Here is a 27,510-nt window from a genome sequence, read left to right on the forward strand (position 1 = left end):
GCGGGTCACCATAGACGTCGAGTCACCATTATGTGCAAACCTGCATCCCTAATTCAGCAAATAATTGAACTGATTATATAATCAAGATCTGTGGCTCCCTTATGTTTCTAAGCCCAGAAGACACAGTCACGAGCATCTGTATCCACTAGAAAAAAAGAAAAAACAATTATTTAGGAGAGAAATACCTTCAGCTTCTACTGTTTGAGGTTCTGTTACCTTATTTCAGTAATACTTAGAGTACTTCTGACTCTTGGAAAACACACACCCACGGGTTACCTTTCAGAAGAGACTAAGATTATACCTGTAGTCAAAAAATAAAATATTCATTTTATTTTGGGCTCGTGTCATTTTCAGGCTTGTGTTTGAAAGAGGGGTGCCACAGAAGGGGTTAAAAATGAATAATTTAATACAATAAAACATTTTTTTTAAAGGAACAAAAAAGCAACACACACATGCACACATGAGAAGAGAAAAGTGAAGCGAAGACAGAAGAGGGAAGAGATGTGATGAGAATTTTTGCTTTTAAAAAATAGGTGGGTGGAATTAGGTTCTATGTAACAGGGGGGGAAAAAATATGAGGAAATGCTATATACCTTCACAATCTGATAGATGACAACACACATCCTGAGGGCTATCACAACTGCAGTTGCAATGGTGAATGTGTCATCCAGTACAGCAGAAACATGCAAACATTAATTTTCTATCACCAGTAACAATGAACCCACATATAGACCTAAGAGAATTCGATTTTCTAGCAGGCATACACCTTTCGATGTTCGTGATGTCATTAGCGAACTGCTCGGGAAGTGGTTTGTCTCCATCCGGCCGCCGTAGTGAACGGGAAGACAGCCGTGCTGAAGACGAATGACAACATGGCTGGAAGAGTGGCGGAGCCGAATCGTGCCACCTCGGGAGGTGGAAATGCCAAAAGAAAAGCGGCTCCCGACCAGGAGGAAGAGGAGTTGCCGCTCCAGGCTGTCATTGTAGCTGACAGCTTCAATCGGAGATTTTTCCCCATTACGAAAGATCAACCAAGAGTACGTATAGGACGCATATGCCTTGGGTGCATGCTGGTGATGCTAATGGAAAATTCATGTATGACCGCGAAACTCAGTTTTTCGTAAAGTAATATCATATTTAGGTGGCGTTGGGTAACACTGGCTATTTTATGATGTAGAAGCGAGCGAGCAAGGTAACGTGCTTTGGCTTGATGAAAGAGCCCATCAATAGTTCTGATCGTGATTTGGCACTTTTGACGACTAGCTGCCGTTGGTTCGCTAGCTATTAGTTGTCAGTAGCATACGGTTTAGCTACAGTGATGATCGCTAATGTTATAAAGCTGCCTGTCTGCCATGTTTCTGTTTTTGTTACATTAAAATGAACTTATTTTAGCTCCACCGCCACCTGCCTTCATCGCATTTGCTAGATCCCATTAAAGTCAGCTACCTTCCATTAAAGTAGGCTACCTCAATAGTTTAACATGCCATCTTTATAGCCTGGTCCTTTTCCATCTAGGCACGAAGACAACATAGACCAAAAATGAAATGTTTTATTTGCATTGCAGTACACTGAGACAGACTGAAACCGTCATTCATCTCGCACTTAAGTGTGTGTGCGCGCATCTACTCATTCTCTTCTAATGACTGGCATAAGTTACCAAGTAAACGCTGACCAAATCAGTATTGACACTGTTTTCTGCGTTTCTTTCGTTCAGGCTCTTTTACCTCTTGCTAATGTGGCCATGATTGACTACACCCTAGAGTTCCTCACTTCCACGGGGGTCCAGGAGACCTTTGTGTTTTGTTGCTGGATGTCCAATAAAATAAAGGAGCACTTGTTGTGAGTAGCTTTCTTTGCATCTGTGTGAAATATAATAGATATAGCACATTTCAGCCATATAGACTTACAAGTTGCAGATTTAAATTATTACTTTGTGATAATATGATCTTATTTATTTCCTCCCTACTGAAAATTCTGGCTAAACCCAGCTGTGATTCTGAGCTGGTCAGCTGGTCTGTGGCTGGTTAAAGCTCGTTAAGCTAGTAGAGTAGGCTGGTGTTCAAACTGGTGGACTAGCTGACTATTGGGTGGTGAGCTGGTGAACAGCTGTTGTCTGGTTAGGCTGGTTTAAGCTGGAATTTTCAGCAGGGCTGCACTATGCATTACTCTGCTGTTTAAGGTGCATCTTTTTACTGACCGTATTCATTTTTTGAAATTATTTACTGCTGCTTCTCCTCTGGATGCCTTAATTTGTTTTCCTTGACAGGAATTCAAAATGGTGTCGTCCCACCTCCCCAAACACAGTCCACATCATCACTTCAGACCTGTACCGGTCCCTGGGCGATGTGCTTCGGGATGTAGACCACAAGAACCTTGTGCGCTCAGACTTTCTTCTGGTCTATGGGGACGTGGTGTCAAATATAGATGTCACCCAAGCTCTGCAGGAGCACAGGTGAGGGAGAGAGGGTTGGGGATAGAGGAATAAACGAAAAGAAAGTTCCTGAACTCAATAGTATATGAACTTGGGTGCCACTACAGCGTTACATATGCAAACATTAGATGAGGGCCGCATTACCATAAAATATTTTTATATATGTTTTATTTAGACCTGAGGATCCCCTTGCACCTAAGGATCTCTCTCAAGTTGGCCATCTAATTGCCAGTTGAATTTTTAAAGTAATTTGTCTGAATGATCTGACTAGTTAAATAATATCCCTCCTTCTACGCCTCTGATGATTTGCAGTGATTTGTTCCTTTGCAAAATGATGAGGTTGTGCTTTACATCACCTAGGTTGGTGCTATACATTTGTAAGTACCACTTTCTCAGGATTTTTGTTCTGTGCAATAGCCTTTTCTGTCTAAAGTTAATCGTCACTCTGTCTTCCCCTAAAAGGCAACGCCGTAAAATTGAAAAGAACATCTCTGTGATGACGATGATCTTCAAAGAGTCCTCCCCTGGTCACAAGACCCGCTGCGAGGAGGATGATGTCATTGTTGCCATGGACAGCAAGAGCAAATGTGTGCTTCACTACCAGAAGACCCATGGGCTGAAGAGGCTGCAGTTCCCCATGGTATGCAGGGCATTTTTCACCTGTTATCGCTGGTGTCAGAAAGACTTTGATCACTATTCAATACTTTCTAAACCATCAAGCTTTATTGCAATGAAAGTTATATTAATTGTGCCTATAAGCCTATTAATTGTGTAATTAGTTAGGCCAACTAAAACATGTTAATGAAGTGTATAATGGTTGACTTTTAATTATTGGGCCCTAACACTTGGTGTGTCCTCATTCTAGCCAAGCAACTGCACTGGTTGTTGCTATAATGTTGAGGTTGAATTTTTTTCCACCAGTTTAAGTCTGCAGATGTAAAATGATACTTTTGAAAATAAGTGTTTTTCAGGGAAGTGTTTTTATTGTTGCGCAAAGACGCACACTGCCAGAGACCTAGATAATAGTTGCTCTGTGCTTTGCGAATTAATGGTATGCCAATAAATCTTTTTTTGTCATTCTTTTGAACTTGAAGAATATATTCCACAGTGGAAGCGATGAGTTTGAAATTCGACATGACCTTCTTGACTGCCACATCTGCATTTGCTCTCCTCAGGTAGGTCTGCCCCTCTGTCCAGGACTGCCCCTCTGAAACATGTGTTCTAGCCCTTGCGGAGAACAGTAATGGGCCTGAAATGTTTGTGTTGTTTGTTTTTAGGTTGCAGAGCTGTTCACAGACAACTTTGACTACCAGACGAGAAATGACTTTGTACGTGGGATTCTGGTCAATGAAGAGGTAGGACTTTTGCCCTTATTGATATATACATTTATATTATCTAATTAGAATTCTGTGGGGTTTGTCTGACCCACCTTCCACACCTTAACTCCACAAAAACTGGCTTATCTAAAAGTTGACCAATTTACTTATTAAAGTGGTAATTTTTGAAGCAGGGCTAAGTGCAAAGATAATTAGATACTTCAGCTCAGCTATTGAATAACTCCTTGAAAATAGATATTTACTTATCCTTTTAATTACAGAGGGGATATTTGTAGTTAAAATAGTTAAGTCCAGCCAGTAGTGCAATCTCTACCTTCAGGCAAAGTATATTCCAAGTGACATGACCAAATTGAACCATGTTGTTCTCTGCACAAAACTGCCTCTGAAAATGTAAATTCCAAACTGGCAGGCCTCAACAATCATTACCTATAGACATTAAGACCTAATCAGGCTAAGCATCCTCTCATGATCATTCATTAGCTATGCATGGGCCCTCCTCCTGTTTCAGCTACATAAAATGTGGGCATTTCTTTACACATTCCTAGCTTTTATTGGAGGGTATTTTGGTTTGGTTTGTAGAAATTACATGGGGCTGCTAAGTCCATGTGTTCCACAAATTTCTGCTACTATGAATTTTCTTCCTGTTTCTTGTCAGATCCTGGGGAACCAGATCCACCTCCATGTGACGGGAGACGGCTATGGGGCTCGCGTGTCCAACCTGCTGATGTACGACTCCGTCTCCTCGGACATGGTCCGGCGCTGGGTGTACCCCCTCACCCCTGAGGCCAACTTCACTGACCAGGAGGGGCAGGGCTGCACGCACTCCCGCCACAACGTGTACCGCGGCGCTGGCGTCAGCCTGGGCCACGGCAGCCAGATGGTGGAGAATGTGCTGATTGGCCGGGAGACCAGCATCGGGGCCAACTGCCACATTTCAAACAGCGTCATTGGCAACAACTGCATCATTGGTATTGCCTGATTTGCCATTGTACATTAAAACGCTCAAAGTGCTTAGACGTGTCCTTGGGAGTGATGAAAGAGTTTGTCTGAGAAGCGTCATTTTTCTTTCAGGGGACAATGTGGTTCTGGACAGGGCCTACATCTGGAACAACGTTTGTATTGCCAACGACTCGGAGATCAGGCAGTCAGTCCTCTGCGACAACGTGGTGGTGAAGGAGAAGGTGAAGCTGAAGCGCCAGTGCGTGCTTGCGTTTAACGTGAGTGAATTGCGCGCCGTGTGTCACAACCGCGTCACCGTAGGCCAACAACCACGGCTGTGAAGGCGAATAAGCGGTGAATGCTCCTTATTTGCAGGTGGTGGTAGGCCCAAACATATCTCTTCCGGAAGGCACCGTGGTGTCCATGCACAATCCCGATGAGGAGGAGGATGAGGACGAGGACGAGTTCCTGAGCGACGATGCTGAAGTCAGCAACAGCCAGACAAAGACGAAACTCAAAGGTATTCAAATGCAATCATCTCTGCGATCATCTGTGTTGTTTGCATATTTTCTTGTTTGTACCTAATGTTGACATAATGAGTTGACGCACTATATTACATGGCTGGCCAGATTACACATTTCTTTTTGTTGGGTGTGACAACAAACAAAGGACTATCTAACTGCTGCTCAAACAAATCAGTGTTTTGCAATGACAAGCTTTGAGCAGCAGTTAGATGGTCTGTGAAGGCTCCACCCATATATCTAGATATCCAGCCAATAAGAAGAAATGCAAATTGTCAAGTGTCATCATGTGCAGAATTAAGAGTGGGTTTTCTCCTGGTTTAAAGAGAACGTACATGTGTAAGACCACAAAAGTTAGGTATGCTGAAAAAACTGTAGATGATCAGTGTTCTTTATCAGGAGGAGGGTCTGTTCACATGAAATGACATGTGTCCAGAATTCCACAGAGGGGCAGTCCCTCTGGGAATTTGTAACGTTTATGTGACATAACTCATGTTTACATTAAGAATTAGCAAATCATCACTTGTTTAATTCTACTGATTCCCAAATAAGGTTAGTAAGGATAGATATATCTTTTAAGAGAAAGCAGATCTCCCTCACCATGCCTAGGCTCCCTCCATCTAGACTACAGCGTTAGTGATCAATGACAATTATGTATATTATTTATTATTGTATTAGTTAATATAATAGTATTGTTTGTTATATTAGTAGAAATGCATATGTATATAGATATAACTAGCATATGATTCACCTACGCATTTTAACTTCAAACGCGATTATATGGTTTCAGCCTTCAGTGCTACAGAGGTTGGCGTGGAGGGCAGGGGCTACATTTGGAGGGCAAGCAGCTTGGCAGAGGCAGACGAAGAAGAACTTGCACAGTCTCTGTGGGGTAAGGGTACCAGGAAGCACATTACATGCCAGCCTGACCCCAACTTCGGTCATTTGATCAGAAGCAGACCAACTTGATCCAGGGTGGCGTACTGTACATAGCATACTGTACATATTGGAATTGTTCAGTTTTTAGCCAACAGTTATGGCTTATTCAGATTTGGACTTGTGGTGTCATATGTTCCTTGCCCTTTGTACAACACTGCCCATATTAATAGCTATTGTCTGTGGTGACATGTCAGGCGAAGACCATCTAAAATAAAGTCTCTGTTGTATCTTAACAGCACTTTTCTTGGTTTCAGCTATGTGAAAATTTTTGTCTTTGACAGAAGGGAGGGCTGGTTTGCAAAGAAGCTAATCAGTGATAAATGATCAAGAATATTTAGTCTAAAGAGGCAGTGATCAATATTAACTAGTCTATGGTAGCAATGGTAAATAATTCATTTATGAAGGCAGTGCTCAGTGATAACTGGTCTGTGGAGGCAGTGGTCAGTGATAACTGGTCTGTGGCGGCTATGATCAGTAGTAGCTGATCTATGGAGTCTGGTGCTGTGGTTCCAGGGCTGGAGCTGAATCCTGACCCGGAGAGTGACAGCGAGAGCGAGGCGAGCGAGGGCTCTCACGACCTGGGCAGCCGCGGAGTGTCGCCAGAGCTGGACGACGTCTCAGGTGAGAACCCGACATTGTATTCAACACTTAATTTGGGGGGGAAGTCAAGAGACCTAGGAAGTCAAGAGGCCCTATGGCAGATTGTCACATGACAAAGAGTCAGAATGCTTGATTAATCAAAGTGTTTGAGTATAATATCAATGCATAATGTTGCAAGGCAAAAACAATGAATGATTAAGCATACTTAGTTAAACAAATGCATTATTACAGTGATGGTATACATTTTTTGCGATATCAAGGCGAAATAGATGTGCGGACAAAATAGATCACAGAAGTTGGCAGTAGGCCTTTGTGCCCCGCTGTTAAGGGGAATGAAAAGAGGTAATTTGATTGCCTGTGGGTGAATCCAGCTGCCACACACCCACGTATAATATATTTAGCATAATCCAGCCCTTTTTCCACCTGCACCACACGCTTTGAGGTGTGCGCTCCTCACCTGTGGTCAAGAAAATGCCAACATTCAATAGCCACACCCAGTGCACACACGCACTGCACTGTTGACTGCGCCGATGTGCCCTGCAACATTGATTTCTGGAAAATAGAGCCCAATGAGACATACAATAGACTGTCTTAAATGCTTTATTCATGAAATGTAATCGGGCAGAATTAGTTGGGGTGTTTATTAATAAATGCAATTGAGAGGTCAGGGAGATTTTAGGAATTTTATTTAGGAGACAGAATCCTTGAGATGCTGCAGGAAGTGTCTGGAGTTCTTGAGAAAGAAGTGCTGTATGTATGAGACATAATGAAAGATTGTTACAATACAGTGCATGTCCTCAGTGTTCCATACAGAGGTACTGGGAACCTTACAGAGAGGACAGGAAGAGAACATTGGCTGTGACAATCTGGTGCTGGAGATCAACTCTTTGAAGTAAGAGATCCCTTTATGAGGAGAAAAATAGCCTGAATCATTTATTGAAATGTGGTAACGTACGAAAAAAAAAAAAAATCTAAATCAGTATTTCATTCTATTAAGCTACAGCAAATACTCTACAGTTTAAAATAAATTCATGTTTTTTTATTACGATCATGTCATCTAGCAGGGTCATATTCAGGCAAACTTCCAATCTAAGTGACAATTTCAGCAAATATTAAAAACTTAAAACAAATCTAGAATAAATCGATAAAAAAGTGTACAATGCAAACTAATTAACAATGTGTGCATGAGTGGCAAAACATTTCTTTAGTTTTTAGAGTAAGAACTTCAAATTGTGGAATAATATTCCTTTGCTCTGCTTCTTTGTTCTTTTGACAGGTATGCCTACAACATCTCGCTGAAGGAGGTGATGCAGATCCTGACTAAGGTGGTGCTGGAGTTCCCCTTGCAGCAGCAGGGTTCCCAGCTGACAGCCCCCCAGTACTGCTCTTCACTGCTACCGGTGGGTGTTCTTCCTCGACAGCAGCTGCTCCTGCCCCCCTCCGAACCTTGAAACCTCCATCGAACTGTCATCCCATCTTGAGAGTAGCAGGCCTGGGTCAAAAATTTATTTGAAATCTTTGGACACCAGTAAACGTACATAAAATTTTAATGGAAGCTTGCATTTTCAACAATATTCTGAGTAATAATGGTGAAAATGTGTATATTCTATGTGTATAGAAGTGCAAGATGATACATCTTGGACTCCAGGAAGAATTGTGGCATGGGCGTTAACCATGAGAGAGTGAAGGTTTTGAACTCAGGGTCAGAAGCCCCAGAGAATTTTAACATGCTCCTAGCGAGTGTCCTGGTAAAATTCCTGCCTGTACCTCTGGCCACTTAATCCTAAACCCATCTGATTGCCTATACTGCTTCTTGCATTCCCTACTTTGATTACCCAGTTTGCAAATGAGAATGGAGTTCCAATTCACATACTTAAAATCATCTCTTCTTCTCTCAGCTGTTGAAGAAATGGGCTCCTGTTTTCAAGAATTACATCAAGAGAGCCCAAGATCACCTTGACTGCCTGGGGGCCATAGAGGAGTTCTTCCTGGAGCATGAGGCCTTCTGGGGCGTCATGGTGAAAGTGAGTATTCAGTAATGTTATCTGGGATCTTGCCCATTGTGGAAAGCCTTTTCTTTCTCACCTGTGGCAGACTGTTCTTACTCTGGCTTGAGTTGATCTTCAAAAAAGTTTGTCCCTCAAAAATGGGTTCCTGTACAATTTGGAAGGTTTGGACCTAATATGTATCTCTGCTACTTCTCGCTTGCTTCCTCTGCTACTTTTCACACAATGTGGGTCTCTTCCTGTCGTCTCTCAGCGTTTTATAGTTTATTTTTTTAACTGTTTCTTCCAAGCCATTCACGTATTTCTCCATGAAGTCATAATCATGAACATATCAAACTGCAACTACACCATATCTACATATAAGACTTGTTTTGGTATATAGTTTTAACTGTATTAACCACATTGACCTCATTCTGGAATGCTGCAGTTTTTGTGGTGTGTGGTTTAGCTCTTCACTCCCTTTTGCTACTGTGTTGCGTAGGCTGTTTCTCTCTTTGGTGGACCAGGCTACACTGCCTGAACTCTTGTCCTTCCCGTTTATATTGCGGTTGCTCTTGTCGTTCTGGTCGTCTTCTTTTTCTCTCACCAACTATTCTTGCAATTAGTTTTTTAGAATAATTGGCCCTTCTTTAAAGTGAGGCCTTAGCCTCAGCATGACAGTTGTTATACACCTTATCCATTTATTTTCATAGTATCTACTTGTATATCTGGACATTTACTGGAGTTATATACCTTATTGATGATTGCAACTATACTGCCTCACTTGGGAATGGAACCTAAAACATGGCAACAGGACAGTCATTTTAATACACACTGCTACCTTCATAGCTGCTCTCACAGCCATATTTGGGCGAATCATATTAGAGTTGTTTGTGATTAGGTGATTGGCTGAGTGTGTGCTGTGCTTTTTCCAGGTTTTAATGAATGTCTACCAGCTGGAAATCTTAGAGGAAGAAGCCATAATGCGATGGTTTTCCCACGGCGTGACTTCAGATAAGAGCCGGCTTCTACGCAAGAACCAGGGGGTGAGTCAGAAAGTGAGAGTGGAAATTGGTTAAAAATGCAAAAACATCATTCTGTTGTGTGCTGAAGACATTTGAATGTGGATAAAAGTGGCCACAGTTTTGGGCACGGGTCTTGTACAGATCTTTTGCTGTGCTTGCTGAGTTGTGCTTGAACTTTACACCAATGGGGAAAATATGCAGATTGGTCTTTAATATTGCTACATCTCGTAACAAATGTGTCATATTCCGAACAATTCTTCAGTTTGAAGTACAATAAGAATGTCTTGTAGCTCCAGCTGAATTTAAACAAAATCGGGAAGTGGGCAGAAAATGGCAAATGAAATTCAGTATAGCTAAATGTGAACTCTGTGGGTTTCCAAGACCAGGCTTGATACAGTGTTAGATACTATCCAGCCTGTAGGTAATCAGAGCACTGGATACAGTTTACTTGGGAAAATGGCTAGCATTGTTGGGCTGAATGGCCTGTTCTCGTCATTATGATATATTCATTTTCTTTGTAGTTTGTATCTGGGTATGTGGCTTACTTTTCTTTGTGGTATAGTCATGTGATACATTTCACCCTGGGAATTGCTGACCTAGAGCTTCTGTCTGGTTCCCCCCCAGCTCTTAAAGTTCATCCAATGGCTAGAGGAGGCAGAGGATGAGTCATCAGAGGAGGAGGGGGATGGAGCATGAGCCAGGCACCCCCTACACAACCCCACAGAATGGCCCTGAGCAGGAACACTTGGGGTGGGGGTGTGTGTATCAACTGAGATTGGGGGGGGGAGTGGACCATATGTTGGTCGCTGCTTTGAAACTTATTTTTCATGTGTTGACTGAAAACTGATAATTTCAGGTCAGACTTGGTCAAGGGCTTCAACACAGACCAGCACTGTCAGTCATGTGAGCGCTCCCCCCTGCCCAAAAGAATGAATATTTAAAAAAACAAAGAGCCCCCCCCCCCCCAAATGGATGTACAACATAAACTGGAAGTGAAAATTGGTTTCCACATTGGGAGTAATGAGCAGTGAAATAACATGCTGTAGTACTATGACACTGTCTTTGATGTTGTTACCCTCACATGGCATTCAGGGAGGCAATAAAGAGACCCAAGGAAGGAAGTTGTGTGTCATTTCTCACCCATTCAATCGGGTCAACAATTTATTTTACCTGGGTGCTACCATCGCGATGATTCAGACATAGTACTTGCAAAAGAAAGGCCTTGTAGTCTTACAGTATCTACAGATGTTCTTACCCTGAACAATTTACCAAATCTTTCATTTAAAATGAGTTATTTAGACACTGGGTAGCAATTCAGTACATTGCTTAGTGGTACAGCAGTGCCTGACCAGGGGTTTAAAGGTACTACTTACTGATTACATTCTTTATGCGACCAGACACCACTGCTGTCCATTTATTTCCACTAACTTCACAGAGATGCATGTCTCACTTATATTTTGAAGTCACTTTTTAAAAAAACCACACCTAAAATGTAAATTAACTTGGAATCAGTGTAAGTCTAGCCAGAAACATGTTTATATTTTTCAATCACAGTAAGAAAGGATAGAAAAAAAAATTATATATATATATTACCCCATACATTGTGACATTTTATGATTTTTTTGTGCACTGCAAATTACACGATTACAAGCTGATTTGTCCTTGTGTTTACTCGAATACTCTTAAAATTTTTTTTAATGCAATCCAGTTTTTTGTTCCTAAAGCCTGTTTTACAGCAGCAGACCTGCTTAAAGGTGTAGCAAAGCATTTTCTCAGGCGTAGGCTCGCCTGCGCGACAACGCTCTTCGATAATATCGATTTTCCAATTACATTCTTTCTAAATGTTTAAGAATCTGCTGCCGAGTACTGGCTTACTTGAGTAAACGGTCCCTAGTTCCTACCCCTCCTGCGTTCATATTTCTGGTATGCCCTGTAGAGGGTCCAGGCTAGCAGCGTGGCTCCTGCAAGGCCGAAGATGGCCGTCAGTATTTTCCACATGGTGGCTGTGCTTTCGTGCGTCTCCAAGTAGGTTTGGTAGTTGGTCGTGAACAGGAGATACGGCTGTCCATTTGTGGGGGGCTGCAGCTTTAGCATACGGCCCTGTTCCAGGACTACCTCCCCAAAGCCCGTCAATGGGGTCCCCACGCGAAGAATATTCTCTGTCTCCTCCAGGCAAAATGGCCTCTCCCCAACCAGGTCCTGCACCACAAAGTCCAGCAGTCCATCCCTGGCATACTTCACCTTATGGTAGACCTGCTCGAGGTAGGGCTCCACAGCCTCCAGTGGAGATTGGACTTTCACTGCCACCTTGCTAACAAAAGCTCCTGGACACACCAGGTGGAAGGGCACCATGTTATTTGATTTGTTCGTATTCATCTTCTTGCGAATCCTGATTGGGGAGGAAAAGGAAAACTCAAAAAATGTTGAAGTTACATGAACAGAAAAGACAACCAAGAAGGAGCATGTTCTGGGAACAAACATACAAGTTTGACCCTGGTTTAATATGCATATTTAATCAATCACACACACTTGAAATACTTTCATCTTTAATTATGGAATGGCATCTGAAAACCCTCCTGCTAATCCCTAAGATTTTTTTAACAAAGCATGCTACCAATCAAAACCTACAATCACACGAAATAAATGTATTAAAGCATTCTAAGCATTTACCCGTCTGGTCTGCCTGTGGTTGAAAACCCCGTCGTTTGTGAGAGTGATATACTAACCATGTCCGTGATGTTGGATTCCACATTTCCCAAGTCTCCTCCACTAGCACCTTCTGTATCACCCCAAAGCATTGTGGTTTATATTTGCTTTCCAAAGGATCACCAACAGGCTGCACCACCCCTAAAACATAAATGCAGCCAATAACCTTTGACTTTGAGTTTTCCCATGCAATGCTATTCACTACATATTTCAGCTCAACTTTGTTGGTGAGTTAAGTTGTAACTATTCAACAAACAAATGTACATCTGTCAGACAATGTTTCTAATGTTCTTTACCTTCTACTGCAACATACGGCAACCTTTTCTGTGGTGACGCTTTTACTGTCCTTAACAGGTCTTCGTTGGGTTGAAATTTTTGGATTTCCTTGTTTGAAGAGACAAACAGAGTTTCTTATTAACATTCAAAATTAAAATTCTAAAATTCTCACTTTTAACATTTTAAAATAACGCATTTCCATAATGGAAACCTTGTTTCTACTGGAATGCCATGCCAACTTAATGTATGCTCAACAGGACTAATACATCTAATCGCAGCTGGGGATAATGTTTCTGGTTTTCTTGCCTGGTATTTGCCATGTTACAGGACAAAGAGTATATAGAAAAAAATGACAGTGAACAGCATTTCAACCAGGCCTACCTGGAATCTCCCAAATTTCCTGTCAAAATCAATGGTCATGTTTAAAAAAGTCCCATTTCTTATTCAGCAGTCATGGCATGGCCTTTGCCTCATATGATGTCATAAAGAGCAAGTCAAGATTACCAAGATTGTGATTAATTGTAATTAGTATTTTATATATACAGTGACCAATCGAACCACTGCCAAACATGGCGCCGAATTAAAACTGTGTATTCTCATTAATTGGCTAAAAAAACCTCTCCCTCGCCACATTAGCTAATGTGTGGTGAGCGTTCTGGCGCAAAATGGCTGCCGTGCATCACCCAGGTGGGTGCTACACATTAGTGGTGTGTGAGGTGAGTTCCTACTCATCACTGTAAAGCACTTTGAGTGTTCAGAAAAGTGCTATATAAATGCAATGATTCATTCATTATGGCTTTAAACTTTTTGTTTAGTGACACTCAGATTCAGAGAGCACAGATTCTGCTCCAAACAGAAAAAAACAATAGCTCCATAAAGAAGCATAAACTTTGACAGATGGACGTCCATGATTTCAAAATCGCATTAGTTTACTATGTTTACTAAAGGAGGAGGCTTGTTGCAGTGTTCAGTTTAACCCTGTGGAAAGATCAGATGAATAATGTACAAAACAATAACAAAAGGACAGCACATTCATTTTGACAAAATGCTCTAAATGCTTTACCTTAATCTGTTGTATTTCTCGTTTCTTCTCTTGGTATAAGTTGTAAAAGAGGCGCGAAAATAATAAACTAGAACCTACACAGATAAATGTTAGGGGGCTGGATTCATCCATTGTGAATACAAGCTGAAATAAAAAGAGGAAAAAGATCAGACTAACATAGGTTAATGGCCACAAAGGCTCAAAAAGAAATGGTTCGAAATGGTGGGAAAGCAACAAAATATTCTTAGTGGTTACGTTTACTTAAGAAGCATGTAAAAGGCTTTAATATAGGAAATGAGATATCCAAGCATCACCTGCTATTTGGTACATTTAATTATTGTACATATTTCCATAAAACATTCAGAGGAAATAAATCAATATTATTTATATGGTAACCAATGAAAATATCAGAGCCAATACAGGAAACAGATGCATGTGCGGACAAGAGTTCATGTATGGGAGAGTCGCCATAAATGTAAAAGTACATGCAGTCCGATGGTACGTTCATACCATCTAGTCGGTATAATTGTAACAGAGGTGTGGAATAACTATAACAGTAAATGAAAATGCCCTATACTGTGTGTACGCAGGTTTTTTCTGTACATACTAGTGTTAATCAAGGAACACATTTCAAATGCTAAAGTAAGACCAGTCACATCATCAAATTATGATGCATGGGGCTTTATTCATGAAAAAAGATGAAGTTAACATTGACGCACAAGCAAGCTCGTACCTTAGTGTGAAGTGAGTTTTGATAATGTCCAAATCGATGAGGAAAGCTGCTTTTTTCTTATCACACGGGTAAGCTTTTACAAAGCTGACAGTTTACCATTCAGACCAATCTGGTGTGTAGTTATTCTAAAAGCCCTGTGACCAGGTGGTTGTTTCTTTTCCATTAATCACTTTTGAGCCTCCAGAAGATGAGGCTATGCAAGGCAGCAAGCAAATTATCTAAACACATTTAACATAAACAGTGAACTAACTTAAAAAGTCAAACATGTTGATGAGTAAAATTGATTTCTTTAGTAAATATTAAAAACCATTTAAAATGATTAAGGTCTAACCAAAAGGACATGGTTTTCAACACCATCTAGTGTCCCTAAGTTCTAAATCTGAAGCCCTCTCCATGACCTCCCTGGGTAACAACCCTCTCGTTTCCTCTGGACGCCTTTCTGTAAATATAATAGCAAACAAGCACATTGTTTGTTATAGCAACTCAAAGAGGACATAACTGTTGTTACAGCTGTTACATTTATACAGACAGGGACATCATGTTTTTTGGTCACCTAGCATCCAATTCCTGCTAGAATACACTCCAAAAACCATACTAACTTTTCAAGGACAGATAACTTTTTTAAAGTGTATAATTTTACTAATCACAAATAAAAATAAAGCCTGATACATGCAAATTACTTCCTTCAGAGATGTTTTTTCGGAAATTTCCTGCGAAGGTTGCTGTTCCTTTGGGAAAAGCTTGGGAGTAGCCATGTAGCACATGGACAAACCTGAAATGGCTCACGGTAGCCGCATTGTACATTAAGTTACTGACTGTGTCACATTTATCAAGTGTTACATTTATGGCGACTCTCCCCTACATACATAAGTGTGCATGCACGTGAATCATGTTTTCGTCCACAAAATTGAAATTCTGACACTTGTATATGACCAGATGTACATCTGAACTGATTTGGGTGAAATATTACTGTAGCATTTAAAAAATAATCCCACTCAAAACTTTCTGTAAACCAATACAGGCCTATTGAACATGGGACAATTCTTACAGGAACTTCTCCTCAAAAGACACTTGGCAGAAGGTCCTGATGTACCAATTATCCTGCTCCAAACTTTCTATGTAAACAAATACAAGCCTATTGAACATTTTTTGGAAATTCTGCTGCAGAAAGGCCTGTATTGCCTTACTTCGATTCACAAATATTATAAACTTTGTTTTACTTAAATTTAGTGACAACTTGTTAATATCAAACCATTTCTTTAAGACTTTCAAGTCCCTTTCCACTGTATTCAGAAGCCCAGAAACCCTAACTTTTCCCGGAGCAATATAAATTTGTGTCATCAGCAAATAAAACAAATTTTAACAATTTAGACACTTTACAAATATCATTTATATACAATATAAACAGTTTAGGGCCTAGCACAGAACCTTGTGGAACCCCACAAGTAACCTTCAACAAATCAGATTCAACGTTATTTATTTGTACATATTGATGTCTATCATCAAGGTAACTACTTGGCCATGAGTGTGCTATTCCTCTAATACCATATCTCTCCAATTTCTTCATTAATAAGCCACGATCAATGGTATCGAATGCTTTTTTTTAGGTCTAGAAACACCCCCACAGCATATTCCTTGATGTCCATTGCAGTAGAAATCTCTTCTACATAGAGCTTCTACATGGAGCTTCATGTTTAATCGAATAAACAGTAGGCTACAATCAGAATAAAAATATCTCATGTAACCACCTCATTCGGAATAGACTATCCCATTCCGATTTCATTCGGTTTGAAATGGGTGGTGTAAACATTTTGTTAATCCGATCGATAAGAGAATTGTTACAAATGTTTAACGCTTGAACCAACTATTTTATTTGAACATATTCTTTCTGCGCATGTTCATTCACAGTGGAAGTGACCTCAACGAAGACACAACTGGTTTGAGGGCGACTCACTTTTCCTTTCGGAAACGTTAAAAGAATTAAAAATCGTGGAATACCTCGATGCGCAAAATAGTTAGTTGTTCAAACAAGTGTGGGAAAAAATGGAAAGCGGAAAAAGTGGACTCACTCGTGTTCTCCTGTTTAGTAACTGTAGTATAATTACATTCTATTGACACTGCTGTCTGATACCCTATAAGAATTGACACTATCAATGAAAATATTGTACACACCATGCGTATTTGGAGATATTTGTAGTCATTTGTATTGTGTTCTCGAACTCCAGGTCAAACGAGAGTTTGGAATTCTAAGTTTCATTCCGATCACATGCTTGCGCATATGTTGCGCTCGATTTTATAAATAATGATCAATAAAGCTCTTTATAGAATTTAAACGCACACCACAGTCAGATCAATGTGCGTGTAAACAGTTCATGTGGAATCTTCAATCGGAATGAATGTATTCGGAATTATGGATAATTATGCATGTAAACGTGGCGTAGAACGCGGAAACGCGATCATTTCCTTACATTCGGCTCTCCCACAACAGTGGTTTTGTTTAAAGACTACAATTGCGTTCACACTGGCATTAGTCAATCGTTTGGATCAGTATCTTTATCAGCGTTTTCTGAGAGTTATTCAGCTCAATTAGCCAAACCAGCTCTAAAGCTTACAAAATGCCTGACTAGCCATCTAGGACTGCAAAATGTATGTAGCCTAGCGGTCAGACCATGCGATATAACCAACAGAGCTGCCCAGAACCTGTGCTGACATCAAGACTAGCCTATACTAGAATCTTTCAAAAAGTTGCGAAGAACATAAGCGTATAATTAGGTTTTACCTGTTTGCTATTATTCACAGGATAAGCAGGATATGCTTCCGATCACCAAGATCATAGGTTTCTCTTTCACAAAACCATAGAACGTTAGGTTACGAAAGTAAAACTTTGCGTGCACGGTTGCCAGACCATTATGTCTTGCTCGGTAAATATAAGCCAGTGAGCGTCATATGCAAAATACACCTAAATGACGTTAAAATGCTGCAACGAAAGGTCAAAATCAACATTCGTTTTGAAAACGAAAAATAAAACTCAACAAATTACATTTTGCTTATTGCATCAACGAGAGTCGTTACTGAAACGTATAGGACTATATGGCTATTTTATTTGACAATAATGATCCATAAGGCTAATTTATACATTTTAATTTACTTCGGTTCATGAATTATTCGCAGAAAATCCGACAACAAGTGGCAATCGACGTTTCCATTAATGAAAGGACGCAATCAACGTGAGGCGAAAAAGTCAGAACTGGCAGTCCTTAGTTTCCGTGTGCATGGGTTTCAATCTATGGTTTCACTGCAGAATCTCTAACGGAGTAGCCTATTCCCAAACTCGGAGCTGTGGGGCTCGGATGCTCGTTTTAGTTCCAGTCGGAACTGCATCCTCAAACAGGCAATAATGAGCTGTTATTTATTGTCAGTTGCACATCTTTTACGTCCATTGAGGGTTGCTTTACCCAAACACTAAGTATAGTTACAGAAACAGATATTAGTCAAAGAATGTATTCTCCCATTAATGTATGGAATTTTAATCAGACAAACCAGGTCTCAGATCCTGCTTTCGTTTTTCTGCATTGTACTGTGGCAGATGGTTCTTTTGAAATAAGTTATATTTGGATTGATTTATTGATACACCTATATCTGCTGATATCAGCATTCTAAAAGCTGAGTCTGCGCACATACAGTCACTAAAACAAAACTATTTGTGGAAAATAAACGGTTTGAAGGCTAAGTAAATGCAATGAGTCAAACATGAATTATGTTAAAATCTGTTCAAGCACAGAATTATGGAACTACTAATGCCCTGTTACTCAAATCACAGCACTCGAGGGCAGAGAACTGCTGGATTTCCACCCTCTCTTTATCTGTAAGTCAGGTGTGAAGACAGTCACACTAATTGTTCAGCTCAAATTCCTGGGAGAAAAGAAATCCAGGACCATATTTAAATTTGAAGGCCAGATTTGAGCATCCATGTACACACATGCCCTCTTTATCCAATAAGACACAGGTCGTCATCAACATTACAATCATATGGCTGGGGTATCGGACTCCATTAAGCTGTTCATGCAGTTGGGTTTTTCCGTGTTTCAGAACATAATTTACTGACTGGAAATAAAGAAACTAGGTATAAACCTGCAGACAGTGCATCATCAAGAACTGGAGTTTGACTCCTTTGTTATATGCAAGGGGTGCAATTCCATTTCTGAAGGGCAGTGCAGCCTTTCGTTGTCACCAATTACATTGGACAAGTGAACTGATTATCTGAATACAGTTATGCTGATTTACACGTATAATAGACCACAATGAGATGTTTGATGTTTGGACACGGGAACAGTATTCAGCTAATATTTATGACCATATCATGAAATTTAGCAAAAATATCAATTACTAAATGATTGAGCTATTTAAATAATTGAGAAGAAGTTGACATGAAATCCTGAAACAGATATGGCCCTCTTTGCCCACACTTGCTCTATCTCAAGTTCAACACTACTCAACTCCAGGGCCTGTGGGCCACAGTGACCGCAGGCATTTGCTCCCACTCTGCACTACACCACTTGATTTTGCTAATTACTTCACCTCCTTGTTTCAGGAAGTAAGCTCATTAGTGAAATCAGGTGGTGTAGGGCATAGTTAGAGCAAATACATACAGTTATTGTAGCCCGTAGGACCTGGAGTTCAGTAGCCCTGCTCTGTGGATTCCCTAACAATAAAATTAGGCACATATAAATATGTTGTCACAAGAAGGAGCTTTTTGATTCTAAGAATTACATTTATTGGATGCGAGTGAACTATTTATTCGTCTATTTTTAAACTACAACATACAGTAGGGACAGTATGTTCTGGCACAGGTTATGTTCATGGTCAAAAAAACATTGCCTTGTTTCAAAGAGGCCTGCTTTAGTTGATCCAATCAGAAGGATCAACTAATTTTTTCTCTCTCCTAAGGTCATCAAAGGGAAATCCTTGGACAACTAAAAGACACATAGGCAAATATAGGATGTGCTTGGTTGCTTCTCGCTGGAAAGTCAATTACCTAACGGAGAAAACACCAGAACACCAGAGCTTCAGCATGGCTTTGCTGCACGACATGGCCACTATTCCCTTTGGATATTAAGTTTGAATGCCTGAGTTGTTACAAATAAGAGAGTAATATCTGTGAGATGCAATTTAAAATGCAATTAAATCCCTGTTGATTGGTTTGTGATTGCTGTGGATCAGGTTCAGCTTTAGTTTAGAGTTCTAGTTTTAAAGTTGTTTTTTTGGAACAGGGAATGAATACTTTATTTTGTTTTTGTGGTGGTTCTTTAGTACTACATTGCTTTCTACTTCTTTCTTTTATTCCTGTCACACAGTAGTTGGAGGAGTGATTCTCTAGCAAGGTCTGGCTAACTGTTGTCTTCCTCAGCTCCCTCTTCCTTTGCTGATGTCAACTGGATGCCTTTTTTCATTTATAGTTAATTAAAAGTAATAAGCTTATTTTTGTGAGTGCACAATTTCTATTTTTGTTTCCAGTCGCTATATTGCATTTGTATAGTTAACAAATTTAATCTTAAATCAGAGTTGTTTTGACTTGTTGGTTTATTCCACAAGTTTATTGTTTGACTAACCTTTAAACACATTTCTAGATATAAACTGGAGCCACTATTTTAAATAATAACAATAATTTAAATTTTCTACTATTTGAATACGTGTGGCATTTTGGAGTCTTCTGTCCCTTGTTCCTGTGGACTGTCTTTCAGCAGAGTAACCTTTTCTAAAGGGGCTATATCATATTAGACTGGGCTGGATCCAGAGATTTCATGCTATATTGTCACTTAATCCTATTTGCCCCAAAAAAAGAAAAAAAAAACACACACACAGTACATGGTATAGTGGTATATACAGTCCTTTTTTATTGGTTACAAACAGAGTTCACCCTTTGTGAGGGAGATAATCGGATATGAACCAACTGAACAGTAAGCAGCAGTAACATTAGTGTTTTGATTTTCCAAGGATTTATGCACTTATATTAAATACCTTAACTACCAAATGGCTATTTATGTATGTGACTTGAACAACAAACATGATAGCATTGGTTATATAGTATATTATTGTTCTATTATTTTATAGAATTTGATTATACATGCTTAAATTGAGGAAATAATTTTCATGAAAGTACTATGAACACCTTATGAAGGCCTTATGAGGGGACATTTTCTGGAAAGTGTCATCTACTCAATCAATAATCTCACATAATCAAAGCCTCTTTCTTCTCACTGGTTAATACTTCAGTGTGTGAGATGGATCAGTGAGTCCTGGCATGTTACTTGGTAATTTCATTAAAAATACTCTCAGCATGACAAAATGACACCCTTTGGAGCTGTATGCTGTACCCACAAAGAGGAGAGTCCCGTCTCATTAATGGAACAGAACCAGCAGAATTAGCTTGAATCTAATTACGAGTCATATTATCTAATGTAAAAACATGCTGGTCTTTGCTCTCTGTCATTTTGACTGCTGTAGCAATTAGTTTTGGCCCCTGTAAAATGCCACCCTTTAATCATCTGAATGGGAATGTGATTGGCAGGGCAGTTTAATCTTACTTTAATGAAAAACTAATGGACACACAGAAAATTACTTTTTTCTGTCAAGGAAGAAAAAAAAATCTATTCCCTGCTTTTGACAATATCAAGAGCATCTCTGATAATAGCTAGGGCAGCCTCGCCAACTCCACTGCACAAAGCAAACAGGCCATTTCACCACACCCAAAGTTGGACAGAAAAAGAGGCTACAATTATCAACAAAGCTTAAAAAAACCTCACCACTGCAGCAGGATTTCTCTCTATGGATCAGGCCATTCAGAACCTATCATCTCATTGTAGCTAGGTCTGAAGTGTCAGTACTATAAAATGCAGCCAGACAAATGACTCTCAAAATGGCTCGGCAGCTAATTTTCAATTATACCTATGAATGGCCTAAAGACTAGAGGAAAACAAACACAGAGGAGACTGGATGGCAAGAGATTTTGTTTTTAACCGTTCCTTTGGATGCTATACAAGACACAACAGGAGCCTCTACAATTCAGGCCTAAAAAGGACTAAAATGCTATTCATGAGATCAGAATAATCTTTTTTAACTTTAGTCTATTAAAACCACTGAGTTAAATTTTCTACAAAGTCATACTGCTGTGTTTACCCTAACAGGGGAGTGACCTTCTCTGCAGTAAAACTGAGAAGTGAAGCTTCACAGCCTGCATTGCTGCAGAAATTTGGGTTATTCTCATTCAGAAATGCCATGCCTGTCCATTGCTCTGTGGTTCACTCAAGCTAAACCACAATTTGATTTGTGAATGCTTCTCAAGGAAACAAATATTTGTATTTTGTTTAGTGTTTCCAGGGATGTCTTTTACACAAATATTGACAGTATTTCATACTATCCAGCAATTTAGTACATTTCTGTACACATGGGCTATAGATTATACCCAATGTAGATTTTAAAAAACCAACCACAGCACAGTACCACAAAATTCTTTCAAATTTATCTTGTAAGTACATGTCTTTACTGCATATGTATAACTCAGCAGCAATATGTGCCACTCATGCTCATTATTAATAAACAGCTGCAAAAGATTCTGTACCCAAATTTCCTCTATCCTCAAGCACACCCCACTCAAAAAAAGCGGCATGAAGAAACTAATTAACAGGCTGAACAAGGAAGACAACACATAACAACCAAAGAGATTAAGTATTTACAAACACCAATTTATTTTTGTTATTAGAAGGATGACAGATGTGCTGATCATTGAAGAGGCTTCGCTGGACAATTTGAAGTGCAATGAATGAGATCTATTTCTTAGCTTGCCCATCCAACAGATCTTTCGCTTCGTTTATTTTCGCGGCAAGGTACGGCGATCCTCCTGCAAAATGGGGTGGAAGAAAATCAATGAGCCAATTTGCATTCAATTCTACATTCTTTGGTATATCAAGTGGTTAATAAGCCTTGATATAAGTAAAATGGCTAACTGCTCTAACATTGCAAAATAGAGATTGTCATGACTGATTTATTTAAGAAGAGGACATCAGTAAACGTCTTATGAAGTAATTACAGGGTGGTTTAATTTCCCCATATCTGTCTGAGAGTATTAACATTTTTTAAAGTGATTTGGGTGAAAAAAATGTTGCAATGAAAATATTTTCAATAATAGCATTTTATGTTTATTGCATGTCCCTTGTAGTGTAGGTTTCTTCCACTTTAACCAGATGAAAATTCAGAGGTATTTCAATCGAAAATGACTGTACCTCTGTCCGGGTGATTCAATACCATTATTTTCCTATGCGCTTCTCTTATTTTGGCTTTGTTAGCAGTGGGGCTGGAAGGAAAAAATCAAAAGTTAAGCTCATCAATAATTAATAAATCAAAACCATACTTTTCAGTTGACTAACAGACTTCCATACCTGACTCCTAAAATTAACGAAGCTTCTCTTTTGGTCATTTTTGGGTCAAATCCACCTCTGTAGTACCCAGCACCAAATGCCTGTACGGAGAACAAAATTAACATTTCAGTAACATTTCATTTTAAAATACGGTTTAAATTGATTGAAGCACTACAATTCCATATTAGTAGTCTGTTTATCCATGTAAATAATTGACTGTGCTACTTACAGATTTGGGAAGATTCTGCAGGGCCTGCTTCACTTGTGGTTCCATGACTTTCATTGCCTGTACAGCATAACGACCTACACCAATGAAAAAAAAACCAAAAAAAAACCCCGGTCAGTGGTGTCCACAGACAGTCAGCTACTTTCTGAAATTTCACACATAGATGGATAGTCTTTACTTTCCAAGTTCCAAGTTAAATATGTGCTTCTTCAGTGTATACAAATCTTTTGTATCTTCTGCTAGAGTTGTCAGGGATGATGCCCAAAGTGTACCAATGGAAAGCGTATACCAAAATACTTGAAATGTGTTGGCAAAGGCATAAAGTGGTTTAACAGAATGCGTATTCAGTTAACAACAAGTTAGATATGCATAGATACAGATGTATATTGCTGTGTCACAGATTGATATTTAAGAGGTAATCCTACTTGCAGTACTATTTGAGACTGACGTGCTCTCAAGCAAGTTTTACCATGAAGTGTTAGTGCGTTTAAATGTAGTCCAAACAACAAACCTGCAAATCCTGCAGCAGCTATTGTCAGTCCAACGGCAACCAATGTACTGGCCTGGAAAGATAACAAAATAACTCCTCAGACAGACAGTTACCTTACAGCTAATCAGATGGGACAAATGTTTAACTAGTAATGTAGCCCTGCAGTATACGGTTAATCGCCACTTCGATATGTGCAAGTAAAGTATTGCTGTTGCGACTTGTAATCGATAACATTACAAATACTCACTTGACTTGAGGTAGTCTATTCTTCCTAGTTTGATTGCCAAGCAGTTAGCTGGCTAGCTAGCTACCGCCGGGCAAACCACGATATCTGGCTGTACCAATGAACTACATAAGAACAGTTAAGTGGGCTGTGCAGCATCATTGAACCCTGGACAAGTTTTCTGGCTGGGTGGTTACAGGGAAACTGACGTGAAGCTAACTAAAATAAAGACGAAAAGCCATGTTTCATGCCTCCACATCTGTAGCTAGCTAGATAACATTTAGCTAGCGACAGAAAACGTTACGACTGTTTTCGCTCCAAAAAGATACCTATATGTGTTCATCAGCAATAGCTTTGAAATGAAAATAAACCCTTACCATATTTTGTGTGCGGTTATTTTCTTCACAATATGTGCAAGCATAACTTTATGTCACCCACACCTTACAATGATCAAAACACCATCTAAGTTCCCATGTTTTCAAAGTACAATATTGTAAGGTCACGAGTATTTTGAATGCCGGAAAGGGACTCTTAACGTCGCAGCGACATACGCTACGGCAGCAAAGATGGTGAGTACAAGATGTAGACGTCTACAAACAAAAAAGATAATACACGCTTATTGTGATAAAAATAAAATATTTGTATACATATGCATGAGTAGACTCAAACAAAAGAGGTTGTACCTTAGTCAACTTGTTTTAAACATATAAGAGCAGAAATATTTACTTTTATAAAATTGCCTCTGTATGGTTTGAAAGTAAGGGTCAGGTGCTCTTTTCCATGTTAAGGCCTGACTTCACATAACAGCAGCTGTGCGAAACTATTCAGAACACTGTATACACATTTGAAAGACAAACCTGCCACGGCTGCAATGCAAGATCGAAAGATCCTAGTTATTGACACCTTTTGCTAACATACAATGTTGTCTGCCAGTAGGAAAAATATGGAAACAATGCATTTCAGTTGACCTGCAGCATTCAATAAAATATAGGTTTTATTATAATTATGGCCTTGGAGAGTGGGGCAGATTGTCTTGTGCCTCAATAACATTTAAACTGCCTGAGTTGTGTCCATAAATCATGCAGTACTGGGGTGACAAGTGTGGCAGACAACATTCAAACCCATATACCAATCCACCTGTTTGGCTGGATGTTCACTTCCCTGCTATGACATCCTCAGTACTGTGACCCCATCTCTTTTGGTGACCCTGTCTGCTTTCCTCCTCCTGAATAAAGTGGGGGGAAAAAAACAAATGGAGGGTGGTCTGACTGCTCTCCTTTAACAGACATCATACAGAATCACAGCTCTGGCTGCTCTGTAAAATAATTGGCTGTAAATTTACAGTAACTTACTGACTACTAGTTACTGTAAGCTTCACAGTAAATTACTGTTACTGTTAACCTGTTTACTGTTAACCTTTTGAGAGTAATTCACTATATACTGTGATTTAGAGTAAACAAGACCATGAATTACTTTGACATTGCTGTATGCTGCTCTAGAATTACAGTAATCGGGCATTTTTAAATTACAGCAATCACACCGTATTTACACATATCAATTGTAAAAGTAATGAAACTCAGTAGCCAGTAATTTATCATAAAAAAACTGTTAATATTTTTTAAATGCTGTGTATTGCACTTTTATATTTACATTTAGAACCTTCAACAAAGATTTTCAACAATTTAAAAACATTTAAAAAAGACTTTTTAATTTAAAAGTCTCGGAAGAATGACTAAAACATTGCATTTATATAGCACTTTTTTGGATGCTCAATGTGCTATACAGTGAAGGGGGGAACTCACATCAACCACCACCTACCTTGGTGAAGCACAGCAGCCATTTTGCACCAGAACATTCACCACATATCAGCTAAGGTGGAGAGGGAGCAAATAAACAACAATGCAGCTGTACAACCTCCAATGTAAACACAGTATACAGTCCAGTCAGAAGAGTATGTCTACACTGACATTCACTCAAAATCTCAGAAAAGGGGAAACTCTCTGGGTGAAGCCTGCCCTCTTCTTTTATTTTGAGACTCTTTCTGGGTTGATGCCCAAGAAGCACCTATTTACAAAATGGCAAGACAAAAGCTTTCAGTTTCATAGACATTTTTGGCATTGTTCCTCCAAGGCATATTCAATAATGCCTCTTTCCTTCAAACACTGGATACAACAAAGAAAATTACTGAAAGCCAAGTGAGATCGATGCCACATTTATTTCAACACACAACAACACCTGATATTCTGGGCTCATCAGAAGCATTGGAGTTGTAAATTGCACAATTAAACTGACAAGTTTAATTATTAGAAATAATTAGTAATAATTTCAGTATGAAATAATGTTAAATCACATAATACCCGATTCCCAAATTGTTTTATGTTAGTGCTTTGATATCAGATATAAGTTGCTTACAAAGCAAACTCATAAGCAACCTTATTTAAAAAGAAAATGATAAACAACTTATATGCAAAAGATAATTTATTTGCTCATCCATTCATTGATTTTATGAGCTTAGACAGCTAGGCTAACATGAAATTAGCATTAAATTACCTCCATAATTTGTAACAGTGTGAATGTGCAATGCCTACTCACAAAAACCTAAAGGAAGCCACATTTTCTATTGGATTCATGAAACCAATCCACCAATTTAATTCCTTTGTCCAGCAGAACTCTACTTTATTGATTAATGAAAGAACAAATATCATTTGTCTCTTCCTCTTTTTTTTTGAAGAGTCTGAAATGTCAAGCATTTAAAGCGAAATATTCTGGCCCCTCTGAGCTGCAATATTCAACCAGGGTAGCCTTTTGTCTAAAATGAAATATTCTGACATAAATATAATAGAGAAATTAGAAATGGGGATTATTGTCTCATGAGAGCACGGAGCGGTAGATGCGCTAAGTGATAGCACAGGCAGTGCTTCCAATTAAAATATGCAGTAGAGCCTCGAAGCATTCACTTTCAGCTGCAGAGAGAGCGAGAGGAACCTGCATTAGAATGGAAGGAAGGGATATATCACATTATCCTACTTCCTCCAGGGCATATAACGGTATTTACATTTCATTATGGTAATTGCTTGTGTCCGAAAGTACGAAAGGTGATTCCTTCTGGGAAATGCATAAATACAAACATATAATAAAAAAATCTACAATAATGTCTAGATTAAGATAATTAAATTTGAGGATGCAACACATCTGCAAATGAAATCTTGAGGAAATTATATTGTCTGTTTCAAAAAATTATTGTGCCAGTGAAGTACCTGAACTTTATTTTACAAGTCTGGAACTTTATTGGGGTTGTTTGATATCTGCTTATTCATACAAATGCCCCAGGGAGTAGAGAAGAATATCCTATATTAATAAGGCGGACAACGATAACTCTACAGCAAAGGAGTTTCAGAAGTGTTTCGCTCAGACTCAAAGAGGCTGTTTTAACGGGAGAGAATATTTTTATTTGTCCCAAACTATGAGAGGAGATATGCAATGCGACTAAAATATTTATCGGCCATTACCTCAGGTCCTTCACGACATGAAGGACATGGACCCAACAGCCCAGACCCCGGTAATGGTCTACATTGAACTCAACCCATTCAATCCACACATAGGAACTGATGGACATATCATAG

At 39.4% G+C, this 27,510-nt stretch overlaps 3 protein-coding genes across 5 annotated transcripts; 1 reads left to right on the forward strand and 2 right to left on the reverse strand.

The window, feature by feature from the left end:
- Window positions 1-811: 811 nt before the first annotated feature.
- On the forward strand, window positions 812-10,746 carry eif2b5 (eukaryotic translation initiation factor 2B, subunit 5 epsilon). Its single transcript, XM_064338937.1, has 16 exons — window positions 812-1,037; window positions 1,715-1,839; window positions 2,267-2,452; window positions 2,894-3,071; window positions 3,526-3,606; window positions 3,709-3,786; window positions 4,424-4,736; window positions 4,840-4,985; window positions 5,083-5,227; window positions 6,019-6,120; window positions 6,681-6,788; window positions 7,569-7,659; window positions 8,044-8,167; window positions 8,666-8,791; window positions 9,688-9,798; window positions 10,402-10,746. Exons 1-16 carry the CDS (start codon window positions 873-875, stop codon window positions 10,471-10,473), a joined length of 2,151 nt encoding a protein of 716 aa, XP_064195007.1. The 5' UTR covers window positions 812-872; the 3' UTR covers window positions 10,474-10,746.
- Window positions 10,747-10,899: 153 nt separating this feature from the next.
- Window positions 10,900-17,481, reverse strand: mul3 (mitochondrial E3 ubiquitin protein ligase 3). Of its 2 annotated transcripts, none has more exons than XM_064338940.1 (5): window positions 17,314-17,481; window positions 13,823-13,945; window positions 12,780-12,867; window positions 12,504-12,624; window positions 10,900-12,166 (listed from the first exon to the last, which is right to left on the reverse strand). In XM_064338940.1, exons 2-5 carry the CDS (start codon window positions 13,931-13,933, stop codon window positions 11,668-11,670), a joined length of 819 nt encoding a protein of 272 aa, XP_064195010.1. In that variant the 5' UTR covers window positions 13,934-13,945; window positions 17,314-17,481; the 3' UTR covers window positions 10,900-11,667. The 2 variants fall into 2 exon arrangements, with proteins under 2 accessions (XP_064195010.1, XP_064195009.1); XM_064338939.1 differs by lacking the exon at window positions 17,314-17,481 and adding an exon at window positions 16,707-16,730.
- A 4,774-nt stretch (window positions 17,482-22,255) lies between these two features.
- On the reverse strand, window positions 22,256-24,421 carry dnajc19 (DnaJ (Hsp40) homolog, subfamily C, member 19). Of its 2 annotated transcripts, none has more exons than XM_064338941.1 (6): window positions 24,265-24,421; window positions 23,686-23,737; window positions 23,178-23,251; window positions 22,970-23,049; window positions 22,814-22,884; window positions 22,256-22,431 (listed from the first exon to the last, which is right to left on the reverse strand). In XM_064338941.1, exons 1-6 carry the CDS (start codon window positions 24,265-24,267, stop codon window positions 22,361-22,363), a joined length of 351 nt encoding a protein of 116 aa, XP_064195011.1. In that variant the 5' UTR covers window positions 24,268-24,421; the 3' UTR covers window positions 22,256-22,360. The 2 variants fall into 2 exon arrangements, with proteins under 2 accessions (XP_064195011.1, XP_064195012.1); XM_064338942.1 differs by lacking the exon at window positions 24,265-24,421 and adding an exon at window positions 23,912-23,995.
- Window positions 24,422-27,510: the final 3,089 nt, after the last annotated feature.

Source organism: Anguilla rostrata, chromosome 6 (genome assembly GCF_018555375.3).
Source record: "Anguilla rostrata isolate EN2019 chromosome 6, ASM1855537v3, whole genome shotgun sequence".
In the NCBI taxonomy this organism is placed as follows: Eukaryota; Metazoa; Chordata; class Actinopteri; order Anguilliformes; family Anguillidae; genus Anguilla; species Anguilla rostrata.

Excerpts from the sequence above, each read along its gene's own strand:
- eif2b5 (XM_064338937.1), top strand. The coding sequence starts at position 873 with ATGGCTGGAAGAGTGGCGGAGCCGAATCGTGCCACCTCGGGAGGTGGA. Across the intron at positions 1,038-1,714 it reads TTACGAAAGATCAACCAAGA|GCTCTTTTACCTCTTGCTAA; the intron begins GTACGTATAGGA and ends TCTTTCGTTCAG. Across the intron at positions 6,789-7,568 it reads AGAGCTGGACGACGTCTCAG|TGTTCCATACAGAGGTACTG; the intron begins GTGAGAACCCGA and ends GCATGTCCTCAG.
- mul3 (XM_064338939.1), bottom strand. Across the intron at positions 12,868-13,822 it reads GAGAAATACAACAGATTAAG|GAAATCCAAAAATTTCAACC; the intron begins GTAAAGCATTTA and ends TCTTCAAACAAG. Across the intron at positions 12,167-12,503 it reads AATCCAACATCACGGACATG|GATTCGCAAGAAGATGAATA; the intron begins GTTAGTATATCA and ends CTCCCCAATCAG.
- dnajc19 (XM_064338941.1), bottom strand. Across the intron at positions 23,252-23,685 it reads AGCTGCTGCAGGATTTGCAG|GTCGTTATGCTGTACAGGCA; the intron begins GTTTGTTGTTTG and ends TCATTGGTGTAG. Across the intron at positions 23,050-23,177 it reads TGCAGAATCTTCCCAAATCT|GCATTTGGTGCTGGGTACTA; the intron begins GTAAGTAGCACA and ends TTCTCCGTACAG.